This window comes from Solenopsis invicta, chromosome 15, assembly GCF_016802725.1.
Source record: "Solenopsis invicta isolate M01_SB chromosome 15, UNIL_Sinv_3.0, whole genome shotgun sequence".
Lineage (NCBI taxonomy): Eukaryota > Metazoa > Arthropoda > Insecta > Hymenoptera > Formicidae > Solenopsis > Solenopsis invicta.
In genome coordinates, this window is record NC_052678.1 from 6978168 (window position 1) to 6997724 (window position 19557).

The 19557-nt window shown below is 37.8% G+C and overlaps 2 protein-coding genes and 1 long non-coding RNA gene across 10 annotated transcripts in view; 2 read left to right on the plus strand and 1 right to left on the minus strand.

Moving 5' to 3' along the window:
• Window positions 1-3169, plus strand: part of LOC113004672 — a 46756-nt gene extending 43587 nt beyond the window's left edge. Inside the window, exons 3-4 of the long non-coding RNA XR_005576406.1 lie at window positions 1634-1772; window positions 2331-3169. This is a non-coding gene — a long non-coding RNA (uncharacterized LOC113004672). The remainder of the gene's footprint in view (window positions 1-1633; window positions 1773-2330) is intronic.
• Window positions 3170-7113: 3944 nt separating this feature from the next.
• On the plus strand, window positions 7114-10460 carry LOC105198937 (peptidyl-prolyl cis-trans isomerase). Its single transcript, XM_011165809.3, has 3 exons — window positions 7114-7496; window positions 8895-9248; window positions 9541-10460. The coding sequence occupies exons 1-3, from the start codon at window positions 7293-7295 to the stop codon at window positions 9610-9612; spliced, it is 630 nt and encodes a 209-aa protein (XP_011164111.1). The 5' UTR covers window positions 7114-7292; the 3' UTR covers window positions 9613-10460.
• Window positions 10461-10656: 196 nt separating this feature from the next.
• The window catches only part of LOC105198933, a 46254-nt gene continuing 37353 nt past the window's right edge, over window positions 10657-19557 (minus strand). For 6 of the 8 annotated variants that reach the window (XM_039457967.1, XM_039457969.1, XM_039457966.1 and 3 more), the window contains 4 exons: window positions 17438-17684; window positions 16632-16958; window positions 14910-15593; window positions 10657-14428 (listed from right to left, as the gene is read on the minus strand). In XM_039457967.1, coding sequence (XP_039313901.1) covers window positions 14216-14428; window positions 14910-15593; window positions 16632-16958; window positions 17438-17677 — 1464 coding nt within the window. In that variant the 5' untranslated portion in view covers window positions 17678-17684 and the 3' untranslated portion in view covers window positions 10657-14215. The remainder of the gene's footprint in view (window positions 14429-14909; window positions 15594-16631; window positions 16959-17437; window positions 17685-19557) is intronic. The other 2 variants (XM_039457970.1, XM_011165803.3) reach the window with 2 other exon arrangements.

Below are 19557 nucleotides of genomic sequence, written 5' to 3' on the forward strand. Positions count from 1 at the left end.
CGCTTATCGTCGCGCGGGAAATTTCGAAGGTTCCTCTCACGCAGCTCTGCTGCTGTCACACGCGGATTCACGGTACGTCGCGCGCGCGATACAAGATTCGAGTACGTACATATCACTCGAGGTCCACGCGGCGATTTAGGCGCACGCGATTGCATCCTCCGCCGTCGGGGTCCAGTCGGAGTACTTCGGAACACGGACGTAGGCACGGCTCTTGGTCGACGATAGTGGCAACCCGGTTATCCCGGCGAGCGTCCTCGACGGCGGGACCCACGCTGTCCCCACGTTGCTGCGTCGTCGTCGTGTTGACATAGGAGAGCCGTCGTCGATCACCGTGCCACGGTACGATCTCGCGAAACGGTGGCATTCGAGTTCCCCGTCGCCACGATCCCTAGGATCCTCGTCGAGCGTGTCTCTTCACCGTGCTCGAGATACAATTGTGTATCGCGTTCGATGTATCGGAGTACTAGCCGCTGGCGTTTTCCAACCTCCTTCGAGTCCCGCCTAAATCGTATCGCATCAAATGCGACGACTTACGTAAGCGACTGCGGTGGCGACGGCGACGATGATGCGCGCACGGGCTCAGGCCGTGTAATAAACCGCGACTGTGACACACTCTTCTCCTCCCGTGAAATGGCGTGGCGCGTATTTGCCGCGGCGAGTCATCGTGTACCGGTATATACCGTCTCGCGGATCCGCGCTCCCGAGACGCGCGCCGACCCCTACCACGTCTCTATCTCCCTCTTGCCACCTCCCCCATCTCTCTCCCCGCTCGCGTCGCGACGACACGCGGACCAACGTTTCTCCGACGATCAACAACCTATTCGGGGGAATACGGGGGAATACGGGGGAATACGGGGATGAAACAATATCTTTTTGTATACATTGCACGGAAAAAAGAGAACATTCTGCACTGAGAAAAATATATTTGCCGAGATCAATTAAAGTTCAGTTAAATAGTGATCAAATAAATTTTATAGTTGTAATTATTAAATATGTAACTGTTTTGATCAACCAAACAATTTGTAGCCGTAACCAAACAATTATTTTCATACAACTAATTATCAAATATTTTGTTAAATGTAACTGTTTTTGGTATTAGTAATTTATTTCATTATTATTTAACTAAATTTTGGTTTATCTCACTAAAATGTTTCGAGAATATCCTAAATAATTTTCTAAATGTTAAATATTAAAAAGAAATTAAGTAGCTTTAAACAGCTTTGTAATTTACATAAAGAGATTTTGTATAGTTTTATCGAAAAAGCGTATTCTTATTATTTAATAATAATTTTCATGAATTGAAAGGACAAAGTATTGAATAGAAAATAATGTCTTGAAACCAAGAATGAGAATTTTTTTTTAATATGTATTATTATTACCAAAATAATCATATTGACCTCTCTCTCTTTAGAGGGCTATATTATAATATCAAAATAAAAGTATTTTACTAAAATTTAAGGTTATCAAATTTTTTAAAGAAGATTAAATTATATACTCGTATACTCAAGATTATCATTACTTCATATATAAGCAAGAATACAACTTTTTATATATCAAGCAATAATTGTTGAAAAAAATATATTAGTTTAATTTGATACTAATATTTAATCTTTCTGTATATTTTCTGTAATAGGTTTTATAAAAAGTCTATATCAAGCCACGCATTGGAAATTGGAGAATTTGACTAATGAGAACGAAATGGATTGAAATTATTTGATCGATCAAATTCTAATCATCACAAGTCGCAATCTTCAACCTCCAATACGCACAATGTGAGTAATCTCCTTTTATATTTTCTAACATATTTTTAAAAAGTACGTATTAAGCTATACATTTTGAAATTAGAGATTAATTAAAACGAAATGGATTAAAATTAAAATTATCTGACTGGCAAATTCTAGTCACTGCAATTTTCATCCTACGGTCTGACACAGCCTTGACGGTCTTGCTACGGCCTTACCATTTATACATTTTGCATATTAATGTAATTTCATAAGTGCGCAATAAATTTAATTAAAGGATTTTAAAAGTAAAGGAAATTGAATTAAAATCTTTAAGTACGTAATAAATTGAATTGAAGTAGGAGACGATAAGCCTTTAGACTAATAAATTTAATAATAATTAAATAATAAATTAAATTTTAATTTGATTTTAATTTAATTCTCTCTGCATTCAGGTCGACCACTGTCACGGCAGCCAGCGATTCATATAACTAAATAATAAAATTACATCTATACACCTACAAACATTTTATGACTCATTTCAAGCATGTAGTTTTGAAATTGAAATCTTTGTTATCACAAAAAAGTAAACATGTTCTTTTCTTTTAGCATCGCTTTGCATTGGAACTGGAACGCGTATTCTCAAATTATTGAGGCCTCTTCGAGGACCACTCTCTTGGTCACAAACATCTGGATTCTAGGATCTAATTTTAGAGCGCGACACCTCGATTTAAACCATGTGGATCGTGGAGAGCATTTCCTCCGTGCGACAATTAACCATTTCATTTTATAAGTATTACATTCTCGGTGGTTCTCACGATTATGTTACTTTGTTACCGCAATCGCATAACGGCTTGCATTTGACATCTTCCGGTTGGAAATAAACTATTCGAGATAGAGGAAAAACCATTTATAGCAAGAAACCGCTCTTTTCGTCGAATTCACGTCCGTGATCCTAGAAAACGTCGCAGTTTTCTTTCCGATCCGTTTTCCAAGAAAACTCGATCCGCGTCATGCGAATTGATAAACGGCCTGGAAACAATACGCATTTTACGTCGTCTTCAGCGTGACGAAATTCTACGACGCTTTTGCGTGTGGCGCGGTATTATCGGAGGCGGCAAACTTTTCGCAAAGAAAAAAACCGCATAATCGCGGTCGCCGTAATCGTGTCCTTCGACGAGGCGTACTTCTTTTTACTCGCTCGCGAATTTTTATGGCATAAACGTGCGCGCAAGAACACTCATCCTCGCGAAAGCTCGCGCAGCATGAAATATTTGTTGTGAATCATTTTCTGAAAAGTTTTAATGAAACATTTCAGAAAATTTCGTAAATATATATTTAAAAACGTTTAAAAATATTATACATTAAAATATTTCACAAAACATTCTAGAAATATATTGTACAAATATTATAAGAAATATTTCTAATAGATTGTTTTGAATCTTTCAGTATTGAAAAATATTTCAAATACATTTCAAATATATTTTTTTTTAAATCTATGGACAATCTTTCACAAAATATTCTTTAATATATCTCTACAATATATCACAAATGTTTCACGAATTTTCTTTTATTAATTATGAAATGTTTCATCAAATGATTTACAAATGTTTTAGAGATTTTTTTAGAAACATCTCTGCATTTTTGAAAAGGTAAATTGCATTACAAAGATATTTTGAAACATTAAAAAAATTTTTATAAATATTTGAATAATGTTCTCTGAAATATTTTATGAAAAATTACTCGAGATATTTCTGAAAGATTTCCAAAACATTTCAAGAAATATTTCATAGAAAAGTTCTGAAATATTTCGATACCTGTAATGAAACATTTCAGAAATATTTCTGAATCATTTCATGCAGTAAAAAATTACGAGACACGTGACGTTCGTGAGTTGAATAATTACACGTCTTACTCAGCGAAACAGACGATGGCTCGGCAGGATGTCTCACTCTCGATTGTAAATAATAAATATTTTTTTGTAGCACGAGAGATTACGAGTATTCGTCACGGTCGAAAAGATTTTAAATTGGAGAATACAAACTGAACGCGTTCATCTTTGATCGCGGCTACGTTCGACGTTTGATTCAGTATAATTATCGAATCATTTTCCCATTCGTCGCGTAGACGACCTATCTAAATAAAATGGTTTCGAAGCGGTCGCGGCAGAATGCATTAAACGTCCAACCCGTTACTCGCCCCGTTACTTTTCCCTATTTCAAACGCCTTCGTCCCCGATTCTCGACTCTCACGCTCGTGCTCGGGCACCGTGTCAGCGACGGACGTGCTGCAGAAGTAAAACGACAGATAGGGGGATAATCGAAACGCTCACGATGGAAGCACTCGTAACGGTTGACAGGATTAATAAGTTAATGATGAAATTATTATCTAGTTTAAGCTGGCGTCGGTAATCAGACTGACCGATTTGGCTGCGCGAGTCATTTCTCGTGCAACAATCATAAAAGTTGCGACGACTTTGAATCAGCTGCATACGAAAAAAATATAAATTTTACTGCTAAGAAAAGCGATTAATTACACTTTTAAATTAAGAAATTATTATAGCATTGTCGGCTGACATTGCGATCATAGTTATACGGGTGTCGATTTAATTTACTTCTTTTCTTTCAGCAAGTGATGATTATCTTTAACAAAGAATATGTTCTTGATAATTGTCTTAATACATTCATAACAAATTTTAAAAAGACGCATTATCATAGACTCGACAAAAAAGAATTTTTATACTCTTTCAAAAAATAAAAAATTTTATCGAAAAAAATCAGAATATTAATCAAATCAAGTTTTTGTTTTAAATTAATGATTGAAGTATTAAATTAGGCTTTAAAGTAATTTTAAATAAATTTGATGAACGAGTTGCTTATGATAGAGTTAAAAATACATAAACTTATAAAATATTTGAAATAAAAGTAATATTTATTTATAATTTAAATAATTCATAGTATTATGTTTCTTTCCGTGTGTGTGTGTGTATGTACAGAATTTTGTAAAATAAATATGATGAGTGTATTTCAAGATTATTATCAAGAAAATATTCTTCGTAAAGATAACCGCTACTTAAAAAAAATGGTTTTTCTTAACAAACACGATAATGAAATTTTCCTGCACGTAATTTAACTGGACGATCGACTTTGTCAAACAACACCAACATTTCATTAACGTAGACAGAATAATTAATAGTTGGACAAATTGGTTTAGGAAATATTACAAACTGGAAGTATAACACTGATGTGAGCAATTTGATTTTAACTTAAATCGTCGCTCGCGAGTTACGTCCGTTTTTGTCGAAGTATATCAACTTTAATCTCAACTTACTCTACCAGAGATGAGAAGTAACGAGTTATAATAAATAACGCCGTTACTCGTTACCGTTACTTTTTTTATAATTTGATAATGACATTATAATTTTCCATAATAGTAATGGTAAGGCCAGGGTTGGAATAGTCCCTTTTAACAATCAACTCATCATTATGCGTTACTCATTGAAAAATATTAGCTTGTAACTTTACTGTAACATTACGTAACGAACCACCTAACATTTTTTCAGTGAGTAATGCGTATAATAACGAGTTGCTTGTCAAAAATGACTCTTTGCCAAGTCTCGCCTTATCAAATTACCGTTATAAAATTTGTCATCAAATAGTCATTATAAAAAAATAAAAGTAACGGTAAAGTAAAAGGTAAAGTAACGGCAAAGTAACGACTTCTCATCCTTGCTCTTTTAGCTTTTTCGAGCTCTAAAAATTGGAAACGAGTATATAGGAATAAGTTAAACCGAGGGAGAAAGAGACAGAGACAGAGATTAAAATTAATATACATTAAATTAATAGATATGGCTCTCAAGTAGCAAGCTGAAGTTATTTGTTATCATTTTGACGTCAAAGTATCGTCAAATAACGTCAGCTTGCTATCTGAAACGTCAGTCGGAATTTGATTGAATCATTACTCAGATAGCAACGCATGCCTAAAAGACATCTAAAGGATATCTTAAAGACGTTATTTAGACATACACAAACAATAAAATATTGAGATCTCTTTTAGATATTTTTTAAGCATGCGTGTTAGCTGAGTAATCTTCAATTGTCTCTTGTCAATTGCTAAGTTTCGTCAATGTGTTTCCATAACACAATGGAGCTGAAATACGACAGTATACGCAAAATCGTAGTGCCAGACGTCGAGATCAGATTCTCGTGTATTTACAAACAGTCTCCTTCCCCCTTTCCCTCGCCGGTCGCCGGCTTGTGTCAATAATTAGCAGTCTCCTGCTGGGATCTCGTTCGGTCACTTTCGACATCCTTTTTTTGAACAGAGCACACACAAATCGAGAACGGTATAATAATTTAAATATGCAAAAGCAAGCATCCGAAGAATCTAAATATTTCATCACGTTGCGACAACTAAAAAAAAATTCATTGAGGAGTAATTTGAAATCAGACACGAAGACATGAACTGAAAAAAAGTAACTTTAGAAAAAATTGACATTAATCATCAATTATGGGATTCGCGAGTTCGTTAGCAATAAATTCAAGTGGTTACAAATGCGAATTAGTCAATTATATAGGAAAAATAATATTTTATGTTTTTTACTTTTACACTATTTCAGCTATTTCATATGAGCTTTTTTTATATTGATGAAAAAGATAAGCTTGGCAGAGCCATCTAGCCAATTTCATACAAGTTTTTATAAAACAGCCAACTGGCGCATTCTAGCGGGGATCGCACGCATTACGCAATCGACACGTAGATAAAAAAGCGTGACTGCACAAAATTTGATTCAAAATCTACTTGTAATTGAAAATTTTTAATGATTCGGCGTTCGCCTGTAAATTATAAACAATTCATATTACAATGTAAATTGTGTAAACTATGTTTTACGTATCATGTATGCAAACTGTAATTGTTATACATATGTATATTATTATAAAAGATTTGCAGAAGTCTATTATCTGAAATATTGAAAATTATATAATATTTTATTTTTTTAATTTTTAATATATATTTTTATTTTTTAATACTAAAGTCAGATATATTAACAACTTTGTAACTTAATTACTTTTTTCTGTCTTATATTTCTGTGTTGTTATCTAATTTATAGTAATTTACGTCGCTCACATTGTCTACATGAAAATGATTTGTGTAAATATAATGTAAATTACACGTAAATAATTTATGTAGAAATAATCTTGAAATTTACAGCATTAATTGTCAAGATCATTAATTACGTGAACATGAGATTGCGATTAAAAAGAGCTGTTCATTTAACAGCTAGAAATTTTGACGTTTTACTGATGGTAACGCGCCGACGGTAAAAATCCACGTCGAGATATCCGATTGGTTGTCGTGGTCGGCCGTGTGGCACGGCATTCGATTGGCCGGCGTCACGACACCGCTGTTTCATTCGACGCCAGCCAAATTCTAACCGAAAACGTTCCTTTTATTACATAATATTTTGGCGGAATAACCGGCGAAAAGACCGTAAAACCGCCAAAACCTGCGTCGTAGGCTGAATCGCGCAGATCGCTCGGCGTGGAATCGATTTCCGGCGGGTTTTCAGGAATGGCGTTGAGATCGATTTGCCGGCTGTCAATTGATTCGACCTTCAGGCAGCCGAGCCATTTCGGAGCCACCGCCCGGCCGAGACGACCGTCCCTCGACACGCTCCTACGAAGTTTCGCCGCAGCAGCTAAGAACATGGCACTGCCACGCGTTTTCTTCGACATGACCGCGGACGACAAGCCCGTGGGCCGCATCGTGATGGAGGTGAGCTGAAATTAACGTGCAATCGCGATGTAAAGCCAACCGACGTTCCTGCTTTGACCGCGCTCCTTGTGATCCCGGCATGCCTGGCCATCTTGATTTTTCCACCGGGCCGGTTCGCGGTGATTTCGACCGGGTTCTCGACTCACGCGTGACGATCGTGCACTCCCTCGTTGTCGTCGTCGTCGTTGTTGTCATCGTCGTCGCCGTCGCCGCCGCTACCGCCGCTGTCGTCGCCAACGTGCGGGCGGGTGACTCGAGTGATCTCGACGGGCTAAACGACAAACGGATGATCGGCGATTGTCGTTACAAGGACGCGATCGTGCGGAGTCACGACGAGCGCGACCGTCGTCGTTGGCAATGTGTCACGGTTGCGCGAGCATGCACACGTTTTGGCCATTGTAAAATTTTCCATGGACGACACGCGGCCGGCCGAGCAACCGCGTGCGTGCCCGAAAAAACGTGTTCCCACTCCTCCACGCGTCCGTGCTAACCTCGGTATCGGATTGCGAAAGCTATTTTAGATTCACGGAAGGTTGGCGGACGCTGTAATTACTCCGTTGTTGAGATAAGGATGTAGAAAAAAGTCGTTCGCTCTCCTGCGGAAGGTTATTACATTTTAGCAATACGACCGATAAGATAAGGCGCTCTTTTCAGCTTTTTCTGAGATTTACGATCAATTGACAGATGCATATTTGTGCGAGACACGAAGTTTTTATTATTTTTTTCATCAAAACAGGTGGATTTTTTTCACCGTAAAGAGAACTTCCGCTGAATAAAGGTATCGAGTGTATTAATTTGTGTTATATAATTAGCGACTTTGTACTAGGCTAAACATAGATTTTCGCACACGATTGCAATTTTATATTTTTACATAATGCAAGAGCATCGGTTTTTTTAACACACGAGTTTAGAATTTTAAACACAGATGGCGCGAGCTGGAGCATTAGCGTATATTTATCCTGTATCACTCGTTTTCCTTTAATCATTAAAATTTCTTTGTGATACGACTTTATGAAATCTAAAAATAAATTTTTTTCTTGTTGCTTGACGAGTATAAATCGCGTATTTAAATGCTTGGCGCGTAAAATATTTTATTATTAACATAAATGTATATATAGAATATATGTAAAGTATATTGTTATACCCATTTTGGCAATGCCGGCTGGGCTTAAGAACAGGTGGCCGCGGAAAAATCAATATATTGATTTTCGGACAAAATAAGCTTGTTCAAGGACGACGGTTTGTTTTCAAACGCAAAATTGTCTAAAGTTAGTGTTCTTTTGTAAGTGTTGTGTTATCTTGTTTGTTGACATGCTCTATGACAATGAAAGAACACTAACTTTAATAACACAATAATGATGTAGAAACTTTGACCACATTTTTACATAATTTTTCTAGTTGAGGAAGGATGTCGTTCCCAAGACGGCGGAGAATTTCCGCGCGCTTTGTACCGGAGAAAAGGGTTTCGGCTATAAGGGTAGCAGTTTCCACAGGGTGATTCCGAACTTCATGTGTCAAGGTGGTGACTTCACCAACCACAATGGCACCGGTGGCAAGTCCATCTACGGCACTAGGTTCGAGGACGAAAACTTCAAGTTGACTCACACCGAACCTGGCATATTATCTATGGCGAACGCCGGCCCCAACACCAATGGCAGCCAGTTCTTTATCACCAGTGCCAAGACCAGCTGGCTCGATGGAAAGCACGTCGTGTTCGGAAAAGTCATCGAAGGGATGGATGTTGTTAGAAAGGTATGATTCTCCATCTAAATCTAAAGAAATCTGCGAATCGCTGAAAATTACAAATTAAAAAATTTGTATATATGGGATGTATGAACCTCGCGATTTATCACTTGCATATCTATCACTCTCACATAGAGTCACATGATATCCCACAAATATGACAGTTATTTTCATTTTAAATTGTTTCTATATAAAGTGGTAGAATCAATAATTTATCCAAGGTTTTTTGCTTGATAAACAAATTACTTTTTGTCAATATCTGCAACCTAACTAATATGTATTATTTATGTATTGTTTTCAGTTGGAGGCCATGGGTTCTCAAAGCGGCAAGACATCCAAAAAGATCATAATAGCGGATTCCGGAGAGTTGTAGATCCACTAGATACTGTAATGACTGCATTTTTATTTAGCTGTTGCATACCTATTTGCTGTCTTTATTGCCCTACTTCGTCCATTCCTAATGACCAAGGTTCTCTTATAAACGCTCATAATTTGTTATTGAGCACGGAAACTCAAACTTATCCAATTTTGTAGAAACAAATGAAGTTGCCTGCATTGTAATATTTTCTATCTGTTTTCTATCTATTTTCTATCTATTTTCGAGTTGCTCTTTTTCACCAGAGGATAAAAAATTGTTTGCAGTGTGAGTTTTTTTTACGAAGAAGGATTTCCTAATTTTGTAATCTCCTTTGCTTCGTTCCACAATCGACACATGTTTTTATAATAAATCTGTTTTGGATTTTTGTGTGAAATCCATATTCTTCCACAAATACACTCGCTTAGTATCGCTAAGTAACGGAAATATAACGGAAAGACACAAATGCAATGAGCTCAAATTTTTCAGTACCATCCTATACTTTAGTGAGTGTTCAAAGTACGAATATTCTTCAATATTAGGATAGGTATTTCAGAGTTTAAAATCAATAATTGATGTATTGATTCCAGTGTGTTAACTGATGCATTTCTCTTGAACGTTATATATTCTTTAATTTATCATGCGTATTGTACATGTATGTATATCACAATTAGAGAATCCTCATTGTATGTTTTTTATAAATATATACCTTTTCTCTCTGCCGAAAAAGAAACATCCTATTTGCCTGTCGTAATGCAGGTAATGCCTGAAAGCGATACCATTTTACTGTAATACAACACCAAGTTGAAAAATGTAGTTGCAACAGTCTGAACAGTTTCGATTTCTTAAAAATAAAATTGTTTTCAGAAAGAAAAATCTGTTGTATGTTATTTGTACCACTGTAATTTTGTATTAAACCATCTCGATCTATTCATATATAATTTTTTTACTTTCAAAATAATTATTTTCCTGAAGATAAAAAAATCACACCTATAATTTTTCCTTATCTTCTGTTACAGATTGTATTCAGGTTGGAAAATTAATACACGAATAACACACACCTTTTGCAACATTTACGATCAACGTATATTTTACTTTGTTCATATTCATGTTTTATCAATTTGCTGCGAGAACATTGATAGAACATACAGCACCAGTACTATTTACAATCTTAGGACACTTTTCGATAATCTAAGTAACATACAAACGGGATGTGCGCTAATCTAAACGATATGCAAACAGATTTTATCCCTCCACAATTTTTGAACACAACGCCCATAAAAATTTATAACTGGGATAATTTGTCAACTAATTTCATAAATTATTTTCATATTGCTACCATTATTAAATTTAAGTGAAAATATTAGGTCATTTACAAAATACAATAGTATCTTTTAATTCTCTCTTGAATGAAAATGGAACTCTTAATGGTGTTAGTAAACTACCAACAATCTAGGGCCGGTATTCATAGTCGATTCTTATTTCAAGATTGTCTTAAGCAACGTCTTAAGATGCTAATACAACTCGCTGATTGGTTGATGGCATCTTAAAGTGATACTTAAGACGATCTTAAATATAAGAATCGATTATGAATACCGGTCTAAGACCGTATTATCGATAACAACGGAGACTATTGAATAACACTTCAAAGTATCGTGATATTATCTTTTATTATACCAGAAATATCGAAAATAGAAGGTCCTCTTTATTTCGTAAATAACCTAATATATTCACTATCTAAGTAAAAAATCATTCGTGGGGATTGACAGTGTTAAATATATATGACTCTTCTAACGCAAATAACAAGTAATTTTCTTCATTCTTCTCAATTTGATTAATATTTGATTTTAGAATCGTTGAGAAGATTAAGGGTTGGGATTTATGGTATTCGGAGAAAGACGACTTGCTATTTGCGTCAGAAATTACTTATTCGAATTATTACTCAATCCAGTGAGACAAAATAACACGCTTTTGGTCTTTTAATCGTTCGTTTAGTATTTGTACTTCCGTCTTTGTTTTAGATTTGTTTAACGCTGCTTCTACTCGTCCAATATAATTTTTATGATGTAAAGAAAAACTATAGACTTACGCGGATTTATATAGACTCTGATTATCAATCGAAGAACATTTAAGTATTTTTACTCTCTACTCACATCGTATGTTTTTTTTTCCCATAAATAAGTTCTGATGTTCATACAGATCAAGGTAATCACATTACGCAATCAGTTCCGTATAGATTTCAAAATTCTCAATAACAACGATTATTATCTTTGGAACATTTCTTATAACATTGATATATCAAGAGACGTGTATGTATCGAAATAATGCGTAATCTATAAGTCACACCGTTTCGTTTAAACGTACTTTTTATCGTAAATTTTCAAATAAATTTTTACGATTGTAGTTATCTAAAACGACAACACATAAAGTTCACACTCATATTACATTCTGAAGCTATTAATTTAATATGAATCGAAGAGACTGTTTCAAATTTTTAATAAAGCAGCATGAAGATTACGAACTGTATTATCTATTGTCATTCTATATAATCACATTCTAATCACACCGCTAAGCGAAATCAATAACGTTAATTATACATAATCATAAGAGATAATCATAACTCTATGATAAAATTATATTTAGCATTTAACTATTGTGTCGGATAATATAAAACTCCAGAAAGAAATAATTTGGAGAATTCCCTTTGAGAATGAAAATGTGTAGCTACATGGAAAGAGCATAAATATATAGAAAAATAATATAACATATTCTCTCTATTTTACCATGTAAAATTTAGGAACAGAATATTATCAAGCGCAAGCACGATCGAGGAATGAAATAGACATGAAAAATGCATTTTCAGGACCACAGTCTCATTCATCAGTTTTCGTTTGTGGCTCCGTCAGATGTTTAATTAATTCCCATCTTACTCGCGATCGCATGTTCCTTTGAAACATATAATCCCCGAGAGGTTGCCACGTGAATATGTTTTCTGCTTGAAACGTAATGTGCATACACGCACGTAACGTACGCGCATATATCCCGTGTATAATGTTGCTGTACATCGTTTATTAAATGTACACGACGATTTTTACACACATATCTCTACGACCACACATATCTGTATACTTCTATCAGTATGGCGTGGTTCGTGCGGTCGAAATGGTGGTCGAGGAAACGTCGACCGAAAACGGATACAAGTCCGACCGTTGAAACAGGAAGAAGGACGACAGATAAAATTACCCTCCTCGCGCAGTTAACCGGTCCAGCCGCCACTTCCTTTGTGTGTGTGTGTGTGTGTGTGTGTGTGTGTGTGTGTGTGTGTGTGTGTGTGTGTGTGTGTGTGTGTGTGTGTGTGTGTGTGTGCGTGTGTGTGTGTGTGTGTGCGCCTCCCTTCAGAATATATTATCTACTAGAGTTATAACGTGCGAATCTCCTTTGGCCAGCAAAGGATTAGATTAACGTTTATGATTATCCTGCGTTAATATACGAGAAATACGCAGTGCAGAATGCTCTCTTATGTCATAATTTTATTCCTAGGATTCCTTCGCGCCAACGTAACATCGTCCGCTCGACGACAACTTAAAAATGACACATTACTAAAAATAATTGTTTCTTATGAAAATAGTTTTATAATCGATTTCTTCTCGATGTCTGCACTATTGAAATAATATGTCGCGTGTGTATATATATGTATATATATTATCTGTGCGTAATTGTGTTTTCGTTCAGGGTGGACAAGGACAGATCGCGTTATCTATCATCTCGCGGCGATCATGAGTGCAATCGACCGCGGAAGATGTATAGGATAATCGAAATAAACGAAGGATAAGAGAGCGAAAATAGTCCCGTAAATATCGTACTCAACGTTTACGGACTACATTTTACGCTTGCTCTTATCTTTGCGCAAATGTATTGGCAAAGACCTTCGGCTCTTCATAAATTGCCGTATTCAACGAGATATCAATTTTTTGCGATATAAATGAAATCACGAATTTAATATTCATTAAATGTTACCAAATGAACCGAACGTGTTGATGGCTGTCTTTACTACATAAGCAAAATATCGTGTAAGGTCATAAACGAAATTTCGTGTCGACGGGGAAGCCTCACAAATTCAATAATATTTTTGACGGATTCATTACCAATCTCCAGGATATGATAAAATAAATATTCAAAATCTCCTTCGAGGATGAGAAGGAACATCGGATATTCGAGCGTGCTCTGTGAAAGATAGATGCACGCGAGATTGTCTTGAATTATTTCATCGTGTGAAGAAATGCGTAAGAGAGACAGGAGAAAAATAGCAACAGTCTTCGATCAAACCTGTAATCTTCCGCAGCGCTTTGATCTTTTTCTCTCTGCGTTTCTCTCTCGCTTCCCGATCTCTCTCGCAGTCTCGAACCTTACTCAATTCAAGAGGATAAACAAGAGAACTATTCCAGCAGATCTCTTCGGATTTGCGCCGGAGTTAGCTCGGATGTGGAACTCATTCGGCGAAAAAGAAATAAAATAAATAAACAGCGGCAGTGCAGCAAATAACTCGTCCTGTCAATTCAGTAGATCTTGTTTACAAACGAAACATACGAATCGACGCGGGAGACGGTCCGGCGGTGATGCACTACTTGACGAAGAGGTCCTTGAGGGTGGAACAGATCGAGTCGCAGTCCGGTTGCTCCTGCTCCTTGTTCCCGCTCGTGAACCAACTGGCGACCTTGCTGGTGCGCGACTTGTTCGGCGACACGGATGGCTTTCCGGATGAGCTGCCCGACGCCTCCGCGTCGCTTCCTCGGTGGCCCGAAGTGAGGATCTTCTCGATGGCATTACCGAGCACCTATCAATACCGAATCAAGCGAAAAATTTTACCTTTACGCGACCTTAGTCTCTTTTTTACGACGTGACATTATTACCTTGGATGCGCAAACGAAAATATATGCTAAACGTCTGACGCAAAACTTTGTCTAAAGTTCATCGTGATAAGTCTAAACGTTTCTTAGACTTTTCTTTTTCAATGCTCGTTGACGCATTTTTGACGACGAAAAAAAACAATGTTGATTTATTTTTCATTTATATTCCATCGGTTTTTCTATAGTTAGATTCGATATTTTTATCAAAAACTCCACCTTCTATTTTGTACAAAGACGGACGCAGAGCAAGCAAGCGAACGCAAATAAACACGAATAAACAACTTGCTTTTTCAACGAGTACCATTGTGAGAGAACAGTACCGGCGTAAGTGTTCGCTCCTTAATACGTTCGCTTGTTTAGTCTGAACCCCTCCATCTGAACGGAGCGTGCGTTATAACGTTCATTTACCTGAGCGTCCACCTTGGTACCGCTGCTGTCGTCCCAGATTACCTTGTGCTTTGAATTCACGTTCTTCGAGAGCGTGTCCTTGACAGTCTTGACCACCCTCGACTTGTCGAGCTTGAACGTCGTCGCGCTTTCCTCATCGTATCGGCTCTTCTTCGAGATCGGCTGATGCCTCTTGGCGAACCAGCTGCTCGGCGCTATGAACGTGCCGATGGTGCTCTTGCCGCTGCTGGTTGGCGTCTTGCTCTTGGTGCTGTGCAGGATAGAGACGTCGAAGCTGTTGGACCGAGAGCTCTTGAGCCGGCTGCGCCTCTGCTCCGCCGTTTTGGAGGACCAACTCGATTTCTGCTCGTCCCTCGCGCTCGACGCGTCCGACGTGCCGCACGTGTTTATCTCGGTAGCGGATGACGTCAGGGAGCTCAGGATAGATATCAGGTCCGTGTTGGAGCACGTGATACCAGCCGCCATCGCACTCGTGCCGGGTATCTCGATCTCGGAGAGCGGCCTCGTCATCTCGGACGCGCGTCTACGCAGGGCCGACGTCGACGCCGCGACCGACGCCGAGAACTCGGAGAACCGGCGCTTCTGATGCTGTATGTATTTCTGCGTCGCGGAGCCGTTGCCCTCCAGGGGTTGAATCTCGCATACGCGCTCGCGAGACGGTGTCTTGTACATCTTTAAACGGACCTGGGACGCGTGTACGAGCACGATTAGAGAGCTCCCCGCTTAAACGAAACGACAGAGAGCTGTCTATATATAGAATTAATATAAAATTGTCTATCAATTGCTAATGGAGTGCACTATTTTCTCTTCAAGCGAGAGTTAGATGCAAACTCTAACAATTTTTTCACTTTTTGGACTCGAGTCATTCTCTTTAAGAAATTTTTCGATTGAAAAACTACCCAGTCGACACAGTCATGTGTTCACTATAATTATGATACAATAGCTATAAGTTTCAGTATCACATTTCAAATAACGCGAAAATTGCAGCAATGCTATATTATAATTTTATTCTCTTTCAAAAGTAACGATGATGGTACTTTTTATTAATTACTTTTTTAATTAATTACTTCTTTGCATGACGTGTACAGAGTTCTGACGTTCAAATTCTATGTACTGAAGCATTGCATACTTACATAAATAATATGTAGGCGTTTGCATATTTATATTACATAAAAGGAAGCAATAGATACAAGTAATTACATGTATGATATAAATATCACGAAATATTATATAAAGTATTATTCCCAAATAGCAGTTGCAAATTGTGTCGGCTGGGTATATAATTAGACGATTCTACTTTTCGTTTTTATTCTAAAGCCGATCTTGTTATCATCTTTATAAAATATGAAATCTCTTGAATTTTAAACGTATTATGTTGCTAAAATTGTTTTAGAATTGCGACTCCTGTGAGGGACCGCGCGGCTTTTACATATTTAATTTCGAGGGCAAAGGAATACAGATGGGTAGCCATGATAAAAATCAATAGCGAACAGCCTAATAAGCCTAAGTGGTTATCATGAGATTACAAGTAGTTATCATGAGGCCCGATTCTTATCTTTTGATTAAACCAGCAGAAAGAGAGAGAGAGAGAGAGAACTGTAATAATCTCATCATTATGGTTTGTTATTCATCCTATCTTTATATTATTCATGCAAGGATTACTACAATGAACTCTATTACTGCTTCTAAAAATGTCGTCTAATGCGGAATTACACAATCTACCTTTCTGGCCTTGATCTCGGCGATGTCATCCATAATGTCGAGCTGCAAATTGTGCGTGCTCCCGCTGTTGCTGGGCGGACCGGTCAACCCGGTGGACGAGTCCCGTCGGCTCTGTAATATCCTGGTTGCGCCTCCCATAGGAAACGCGGCGATGGACTCGCGACGATTGCGCCCGAACAGGGTGGTTGGCACCCTGGAGATCGTGACGACGGAATGCCGTCGGCCACCGGACTGCGGTGCCGGTGTCTGCGAGAGCGTCGCCAGGAAAGCAGCCTCCCTCGCTGATGGACCGGAACCTTCTCCGCCGCGCTCGCTCAGCCGTCGCACCTAATCACCGCGTGCAATTTAAGATGAGGAGACCAACTAACCGACACCATCATCCAGCACGCTTTATCTTATCGCACGAGAAAGAGAAATTAAACTGACCGGACGGCTTCATCGGGAAATTCTCGCGCGAGAGCTGAATTTATTTAAAAATCGACTTCCACCGCAGTTTTTAAAAAATCATTAACATGCTGACGTCATTGGGAAAATGAAACATTAAATTAAAATAAAAGTTGAAAGAAATCAAAACGTTTTTATTCATTAAAAATTTTCTCTTAACGTAACATGTTATTTTTTAATTTCAACATATATATATATATATATATATATATATATATATATATATAATCTTTTTTATTCTGCAAGCTCGATACCGCGATTACTTTTGCGTTCAGAGAACAGTCTATTTCGAATTTCTCGTGCGCATGCTGCATCATAAAGCGGGTATATCGATAGCGCCGACCGCGAAGGATTTCCCGTACCTGGGATGCGGTTATCCCGGATGTGCACTGCGGCGTCGGCAAGGAGTGCTTCCTGGCGTCCCTCCACGGCGACAGCAGATAGGGATTCAAGGACGGCGAGTCTGGGTCGACGCATCGCGGCGGCGATTCCGCGCGGCAGCGATCCGCTTCTTCCTCGCCCAGCGTGCTTTCCTCGACGACAATCAGCGGCTCGCCGACGCCGTTTCCGCTTGAGCTCGGACAGTACGACTGTCGCCTCATCTCTGCCCTTGAAAATATTTTCTAAGCTTTTAAATAGGTCCATGATAAATCCAACTTTTTTTTTTTATTTACCTTTTCGCTCAAAAATCTGAACTTTTTAATTACGATATCGTGATAATTCCCTTTAATAACAAACAAACACAAGCGAGAGAGTTCAATAACGAGCACATATAAATGTTTTTCATGTTACAAAATTAATTATTTATTTAATTACTCTGGTGGAACGTTTTGACTATACTTAATCATTCTCAGCCTTATTATTTCATAACTTGATAAATATTATTGCTTGAAAAAAAATATGAAAATAGTTTGAAATAGTTATAAATAACAAGCCACATACAATGTTACATATAAATATAACGTGTTTAAAAAATAAAAATTAATAAAGCTGCATTTATTTGTAGCCTCCCATGGTGAAGAAAAATCCAAAATTAAATTTTCCAATAAGACTGTTTTCTGGGTCAAAAACGAGGAAAAACGTACATAAAAATTTCTAATTATCAAGCTACCAATAAATTAATGTTTTTAACTTTCATTTTCCTTTGCCAATATGTAAAATTCACTCGTGGAGAGTGAATTTTAATATAAGGCTAAGGATGACTAAGAACAGTTGAAACGTTCTACTGAAGATATTAAATAAATTATTAATTTTGTAAACATCACAAACATTTGTCTTTCTCTCACGTATGTTTGTTGTTGCTCAATCGAGGAAAAACTAACATTTATCAATTCTCAAGTTTTATCGAAAGATAGAAACTGCGAGTACGAAACACTGGGATATCTTATCCTTTATCGCAAACATTTCCTTCGTTTCGCTGATAATCATTATTCAGTCCCATCTGTAATAACACACAGCGCACATGCTGCTTAAGATTCCGAACAAATAACGAGATTTCTCAAATGTATGCGTTACTGAGATTCGAGAGATTCCCAGCAGAACTTTTTATTTACCACGAAGACAAGCGTACCGGCGCGGGGAAAAAGCATTGCACGTATGTGATATATAATCTTATTTGGGTCATATAATTCCGAGCACGTGCGAGCATTTCGATTTGATATATCCGGAACGTACTATGCTCCCCTTCTCCCCCTCGTGTGACTTCGTGCATCACGCCCGTGTAATGGGAGTAGTTTCGGTGTTAAATCCCCATAAATATATTTACCTGGGATGCAACGCCCGCGAATGCGGCGGAAAGGAAAAAAAAATATGTCCGGAATAACAGTAACGCATTAAACGTTACATTTGCGCAGTTAAGCAAATATTTAGTGTTCGCAGGAGTCATATTTTTGTTCGGTATCTGGGTCAGCGGCTATAGCTCACGCTAATGAAATTTGCGATCAACCTGCGACCGCTGCAGCATTACCTTTCCATCATCAATTGTTTATTCACAGTTTAACCGGCACCGTGACGTCTCCCTCACAAACAAATTGCTGACGTTTCGGGTATGCAAAACACGTAGGCCGCGTTTATTAGCCGCGTCGATTAAAACGACAGGAACCAGGTACAATGGAGGGGGGGGAGGAGGAGGGGGAGAGAGAGTTGTTTATTCCGATTGACTTTTGAATTTCATTCCGATAAATTTCAGCGCTTTTGTGGCCGTAATGCGGAAATTTTAATTATTTAATATCTGCGCGCTGCGGCCTGTTATCCGCAAAAGATCTAATTTGGTCGGCATAATCGAAAATTTAAAACGGATCCCTTATTCATAATTGAAATGCACGCCGAGAGAGATAGATTTGCCTTTCGTACAATATTCGGTATTCCATTATAGATTTTCTCTTTTATGTAATATGTCGGCGCGTGTCGAAAGTACGAATAAAGGAATTTCCGAGAAGCTTCACGGTAGCCTGCTTCCGTTCAAGTTCAGAAATTGAATAGC